At 36.2% G+C, this 7363-nt stretch overlaps 1 protein-coding gene across 1 annotated transcript in view; it reads right to left on the reverse strand.

The window, feature by feature from the left end:
• LOC124619389 (insulin-degrading enzyme) overlaps window positions 1–2673 on the reverse strand; it is a 189879-nt gene extending 187206 nt beyond the window's left edge. The window contains 1 exon segment of the mRNA XM_047145736.1: window positions 2520–2673. Coding sequence (XP_047001692.1) covers window positions 2520–2596 — 77 coding nt within the window. The 5' untranslated portion in view covers window positions 2597–2673.
• Between the last annotated feature and the right edge of the window lie 4690 nt (window positions 2674–7363).

Consider the following 7363-nt stretch of genomic DNA (forward strand, 5'->3'; position numbering starts at 1 on the left):
GGATAGGGGGAGGAGCCCTGCCAAGGAACAAGGAATCACAGGTTAATTACACTTTGCTTCATTTCTTACTCTTATTTACCTTTGTGTTCGTAACACACTGAAAATATCTGTACATTAGTTCAAATGTTGACGGTATGCACTGTGTGTCTCATTTGGAAACCAAGTTCCCCTCTCTCACAATACTTGCTGTTGACATCAGTAATACCCACATTATTCCTCACGCACACCAGGTCATCAAAGTAATTTACATAAAATATTGTCAAACACAACAATCAATTCTTTGACAACCATCCTAATTTTCTGGCTTTCCTGTACAATTTAGTTCCTCAGCTACGACATGAGTTCAAACTCATCACTTTTCACTACCCAAACAGCAAACCGACTTCACCCAGCAATCCCCGTGGCTCATTCCATGTCAAGTGGTCTCAATTTAAACAAGGTCCCCACTTGACTCTTCACAATGTTGATGAAATTTTTAGTGGTTGGATTTTACATGCAGCCACACCAAATTGCAGCTTTATAAATGGTGTGGTGTGGCCACTTGCTATGCTTTGTAAAGGCTAGCTTTTGCATATTGAGACATATGAATAAATCAGGAAGTGTACTTTAATGCTCCTGTTGATGTGAACCCATGCTGAAACTTGGTGATTCCACTTACATTTTAGATACTGATTTAGGGGAGGGAACCAAACAATGTGACCATCGGTCCAATCGGATTAGAGAAGGATGATCAAGCAAGTCAGCTGTGCCCTTTCTAAGGAACCATCCCGGCATTTGCCTGGGCAAGGAAGTCGGCATTTGCCTGAAGTGATTTGGAGAAATTATGGAACCTGAACCAGGATGGTGGGTTTGAACTATTATCCTCCTGAACACGAGTCCAGTACGCTTACCACTGTGCCACCTCACTCAGTTTACGATAGAATGACTTTCTGGTGCTGATTTTTTCCCCTCATTTTCAGTCAGCCAGCTTGTCATAAAACTCTGCAAGTGGCATCTTGATGTTTCAAATAATTAATGAGTTATGAACTTTAAGTTGATTCAAAATATTTAATTTATTTTCTCTCTCTCTCTTTTTTTTTTTTTTTTTAAAAAAAAAAAAGAAGGATGTATCTCAATGAAGCCATTTCAGATTCGGTTTTTCTGTGTTCTATTAAAAAGACAGTTTGTTTGATCAAAAAAAGTTTATTTCATTTTGAGATAAATCAGTTCAAAAATAATAATGAAGTTACAAAAAATGTCTTCACCATTATTACGAACCAAGGATACGTGGCCTTTTTGAATATGCAATATGATATAAAATGTGTTACCCTTTTATTAGAGTCTCAGTTTTTCTTAACATAAAAATTCATTAGCTCAGTCTTGATACAGCGTGTTGAAATGTTAATCTGAACATCCATCGAGTTAGATGGATTCCAGAATAGCACGAAACAATCCAAATGAACAGATAAATATTTCTAAAAATTAAAAGTTGGTCATATTAATTTTCATTTCAAGAGAAACAGAACTAATAACATTACATATTTTACATCATTTTCAAATGTACATACTCAAAAATTCCTCTCTCTCTTTGTTCATATCAACCAAAGCATATTTTATAACATTTCATTTTTTGAACTGGTCTGTCTCAAAAAGGAATCACACTTACCCTTTTTCTGATAAGCAAAATGATCTCTTTTCACGGTATAAAAAAGTCATATCTGAGATAAGTTCTGTAAGATATAGTCTTTTGAAAACCAGACAAAATAGAGGAATAAGTATTTTGAATTGACTTTAATCATGGATAACACGTAAAGCTTTGTAACATGGTAGCTGGCTGGACATGACCAAAAAATAACGATCAGAAAGTCATTCATATCCGTCACAACAACAAAAACTAGCCTTTACAAATGCATGGCTAGTGGCTGCAGCATACAAATTATCAATATGCAATTTGATGTGGCTTACTGTAAAATCCATACAGTAACCATTTCATCAAATTGGGAAGGGTCGAGTGAGGACCTTGTTTAAATGTAGGTCGCTTCACATGGAACGAACCCTCTTTCGCGCATTTCCAACAATTTCTAGGGATGATTATGAATACTACTTGAATCTTTTTCATTTCTCGACAATTTCGCAGAGGGAACAATATTATGAAATTAAAGCACCTAGTCCACGTACAGGACACACGTGGTCGTTCTTTCGTTTACCGCCGGTAAAAGTCAAATCCAAATAATATAGCTCAACGGCAATCTGTAATTTTCCAGCAAACACAGCAAAGACATAAGTAAATCACATCCATGTACCGAGCGCATAGCCAAAACGAAGCACAGCAAGATTTATTATTATACCATATGTGTATTTGATAACTTTGCTAAGTGTGACTTTGCGGCCGAAAAACGAAGACTTTTAAGCTCTACGCCACTTAATATCCAAGAATGGCATGAACTCGATGACAGCGCAGCAAGAAAAATGTAATGGTTGTAATTACCAATAGTTCCAAATAATTTGTAACTGCCATTATATTCCGCTCTTCAACGTACCTTGCAAATCGTACTGTATTATTTTCGATGCTAGCTGAACGTAAAAGAAACACTCCAATACATTTTACTCGGCTCATTTACTCATCACCTTTCCACAACACAAACAGTACGCGCCTCCACATACAGTACAACACACACGCAAACATTCACAAAAAGCAAAGACTTCCATATGAAAGCTTATTTTTATGCATCTTTGCCGAACATTACTACGAGAATTCCATATGTGCTGAAAACTGGCACCAGCTGGCCTCATACGTTTCACATTTGGTACTAAGATGGCAGCTACACTTAAAAGCCGCTCAACTTTTTGGCACTAATTAGTCTACGCTTGTAAATGAGCAATTCAGTATAAGTGTTTAACGTCTAGATTCTCTAACAGATAAAAGTTCATTAAGTCTTATTCTCTTTCTAGTTGTGTTACAACTTCATTAAAAGTTCAGTTGAACCAGTCATACAAGCTCTAAGATAGAACAGAATATTTATTTCGCTTTAAACGTATTTGCTTATAATCTGTGTCATCATACACAGTTTATGTAAACATATGGCTACAGTGATTTTACATGGATCCTTACTTACTTACTGCAAATTACTGTCATAGAAGCTGTTCTAAGGTTGTTGCAAATGCGTTAGTAAATTGATCTGTTGATTTTCTTCGTCTTAGAGCTGCCTGTTGTTAAACATTTATATATAATTTTGTCAATGTCATTCCAACCCATCTTACAGTATCCTAATGTCTGTTATTTTTATTTTATATATTTGGTCCTGTATATGTAATCAATATTATACAACCAGTGTACAAGTAATACAGGACAAGTCAATTGATACAACTATGGTAGTACATGAACATTTATACATCACATTGCACAGACATTTCTTTATTTACCAAGAACAAGTACTTGCATGCAGTATTAAAGCCTGCACTATGCCAAAAACAGGTTTGTCAGCACTTGGTCACAACAGTCAAGAATAGGTATTTTGGTAGGATAAAGTGCATACCTGTTTTTCATTCTGACAATGTACTAATTCAGTAAATACTAGCAGTTCCAGTTTAGTTTAATGTATTCAAATATTTTGACAACAGATTAGATTAGATTAGATTAGTACTTGTTCCATAGATTATGAATATGACACTTCGTAATAATGTGCAACATGTCAGGTTAATAAAAGGTGTATATACAAGATATTACATTAGACAAAATATTACATGAGACTGATTATTTTTTTTTTTTTTTTTTTTGTTTGAGGTTGGGGAATTACCCACTTACTATATCCAAAAATTCATCTAATGAGTAGAAGGAGTTGCCATTAAGAAATTCTTTTAATTTCCTTTTAAATGCTGTATGGCTGTCTGTCAGACTTTTGATGCTATTAGGTAAGTGACCAAAGACTTTTGTGGCAGCATAATTTACCCCCTTCTGAGCCAAAGTTAGATTTAACCTTGAGTAGTGAAGGTCATCCTTTCTCCTAGTGTTGTAGCCATGTACACTGCTATTACTTTTGAATTCGTTTGGATTGTTAATAACAAATTTCATAAGTGAATATATATATTGTGAGGCTACAGTGAAGATTTCTAGCTCTTTAAATAAGTGGCTGCAGGATGATCTTGGATGAGCTCCAGCAATTATTCTGATTACACGCTTTTGTGCAATAAACACACTTTTACTCAATGATGAGTTACCCCAGAATATGATGCCATACGAAAGCAGAGAATGAAAATAGGCGTGGTAAGCTAATTTACTCAGATGTATATCGCCAAAATTTGCAATGACCCTAATAGCATAAGTAGCTGAACTCAAACGTTTCAGCAGATCCTCAGTGTGTTTTTTCCAGTTCAACCCCTCATCAATGCATACACCTAGAAATTTTGAATATTCCACCTTAGCTACCGATTTCTGATCGAAGTCTCTATTTATTAATGGGATCATTCCATTTACTGTGTGGAACTGTATATACTGTGTTTTGTCAAAATTTAATGAGAGCCCATTTGCAGAGAACCACTTAATGATTTTCTGAAAAACATCATTTAAAATTTCACCAGTTAATTCTTGTCTGTCAGGTGTGATAGCTATACTTGTATCATCGGCAAAAAGTACCAGCTTTGCATCTTCGTGAATATAGAATGGCAAGTCATTAATATATATTAAGAACAGTGGAGGACCCAAGACTGAACCTTGCGGCACCCCATTCGTGATTGTTCCCCGGTTTGAGAAATCGCCAGTTTTTTGCATATTATGTAAACTGTTTATTTCAACTTTCTGCACTCTTCCAGTTAGGTATGATTTAAACCATTTGAGCACTGTCCCATTCATACCACAGTACTTGAGCTTATCTAGAAGTATTCCATGATATAGTACACAGTCAAAACCCTGTGATAGATCACAAAAAATCCCAGTGGGTGACTTCCGGTTACTCAGAGGATTTAATATTTCATTAATGAAAGTATATATAGCATTTTCCGTTGAAAAACCCTTCTGGAAACCAAACTGACATTTTGTTAAAACTTTATTTTTACAAAGGTGTGAAGCTACTCTATAATACATTACTTTTTCAAGAATTTTGGATAAGGCAGTCAGAAGAGAGATTGGGCGGTAGTTGTTGATGTCAGACGTATCCCCTTTTTTATGCAGTGGTATAACAATGGCATACTTCAATCTATCAGGGAAAATACCCTGCTTCAGAGAGCTATTACATATGTGGCTAAAAATCTCACTTATTTCTTGGGAACAAGCTTTTATTATCCTGCTGGAAATGCCATCAATCCCATGACAGCTTTTATTCTTGAGAGAGTTTATTATCTTCCTAATTTCAGATTTCCTGACAAATGATCAGGGTAGTAAGTATTATATTCAGATGTTTTGTTTTTTATTATATATGTTCTGACTTGTTCTACACACACGAGAATCATCTCATTTTTGGGTCTTTCTGACGAAACCTGAATCTAATCTTAATATTAATAATTGGCCCTTGAATGTAAGAAACATGCTAGCGGAACGGGATGACATGAAACAAGTACTCCATGGTGTTTTTTATGGCCATAACCAATGTCCTTGATGCATAGCAAAATTCTTGTCCTACAATTAAAACTTTGCAGCAAAATTTAAAATTGTGTGTGTAACACACACAGAAAATTTGCATCACACTGCCAACAATACAGAGACTTGGCTCCTCTGCAGAATTTCATCCAAAATTTTTATTTGTCTTACATACTGTCTGAATTCTGAAACTTACCTGTCAGCTCCACTTTCTCTAAGTTCTTCCCATTACTCTTTTTCTGGTAGTGTTACATAAATACGCCCCAACATTGAGACTACAGTTTTCAGCTTTTGCTTTTCCTCACACTGAAGTCTATTTCTTCCTAAGCTATTCACCTAAATACTGAGTACTTGCGTTTAAAGAATTTGGTGTAAGTTCAGGTGCTGTCATCTTCACCATCACTTTTTGTACAAGTGGCTGTCACAGCAGAGACCAAATCAGCAAGCATTGGGTTTTGCAACATCTATCTTCCAACTTGGTTGAAAAGCAAAAGCAAAAGCAAATGCTCACACCTGAAAGTACTTAAATTCTTTTGTACTGTTGTATGACCCTTATATGTATTGTACTGGCACGATTTTGACCTGCAATTCATGGTTTTTAAGCAAGCACTTATTTTTTTATTGTCTCTTATAATATGATGTTGGCCAATGTGTTCCCTGTCATTGTGCATTCTATAATATATATACGAAATTAATTCCACTAACAAAAGCGCTGATGATAGAATGTGAGGAAATGTTGGGTGGTACAATATTAAATAAAATATATAATACAGGTGTAAATTTGCTAACCTACCGTCCAAGTATATATATATATATATATATATATATATATATATATATATATATATATATATATATATATATATATACTTGGAGACTTCAGCAGTGATTTATGGTTGGTCTGATGAGCAGTTGTAACATATAACCAAGATTAGATTAATGGGTGAAGCAAAAACATATGTAAGGTGCTCTGAGACCTTAAGGAAGGCAGGGCAGTTTAAGCAGTCAAAGGAAATGCTTTTACAAAGGTACAAAAAACAGAATAGCGCTCAGAATTTTAGATAGAGGTTAAGTACAACGTCAAAGAGACAGGGGGAGACAGAGAAATTTGCGGACAGGATAAGGGAAAATGATGAGTATACTTACGAGTTGAGTCAGAGCAATGAAGCAAATAGTGTTCTGTTGCAGGAAGCTGAACAAAGGGCACTTGATGTATTTTTGAGAGGGTGACCGGCGCATATGTCACGGAAAGTGCGTGAAGGGTCTCCGAAAGATGTGTATTCGGCCATTCAGTTGGCAATTTAGTGTGAGGAAATAGACGAGGCAACAGGGGTACGCAAGAGGCAAACAGTGTTTACAGTGGGTGTGAAATGTTTTAAGTGTAGTTGTATGGGACATGTGCAGAGGCAATGTACCCAGTCACCAAGGAATAAAGAAATGGGTGAGAATTGGCAGTGGGGAGGATGGAGAAGTGGAGATAGGAGAGGTGGACAAGCGATAAATGGCAGAGGGACCCAAGACCCTCCTAAGGGAGCTCCCGTTTAATTTCAATGCTACAAATACTTATGCAGAGGTGAAATGTTCAGTGGTAGGATCCGTAGTAACTAAAAAGTTTAAGATTTTGTTGGACACAGGGGCGCAAGTGTCAGTGTCTACTAGGAATATAATGGGACGAAGGAAGCTAGACCCATCACGCTATAGGATGCGTGGATTAGGGGATAAGGAGGTCACGCCTTTGGGGTCGGTGACAGTTGACTTTCGAATAGAGAAAGTCCGATGTAATGCATGCATGGAGGTAGTACCATGGGTAAG

This window comes from Schistocerca americana, chromosome 6, assembly GCF_021461395.2.
Source record: "Schistocerca americana isolate TAMUIC-IGC-003095 chromosome 6, iqSchAmer2.1, whole genome shotgun sequence".
Classification (NCBI taxonomy): Eukaryota; Metazoa; Arthropoda; class Insecta; order Orthoptera; family Acrididae; genus Schistocerca; species Schistocerca americana.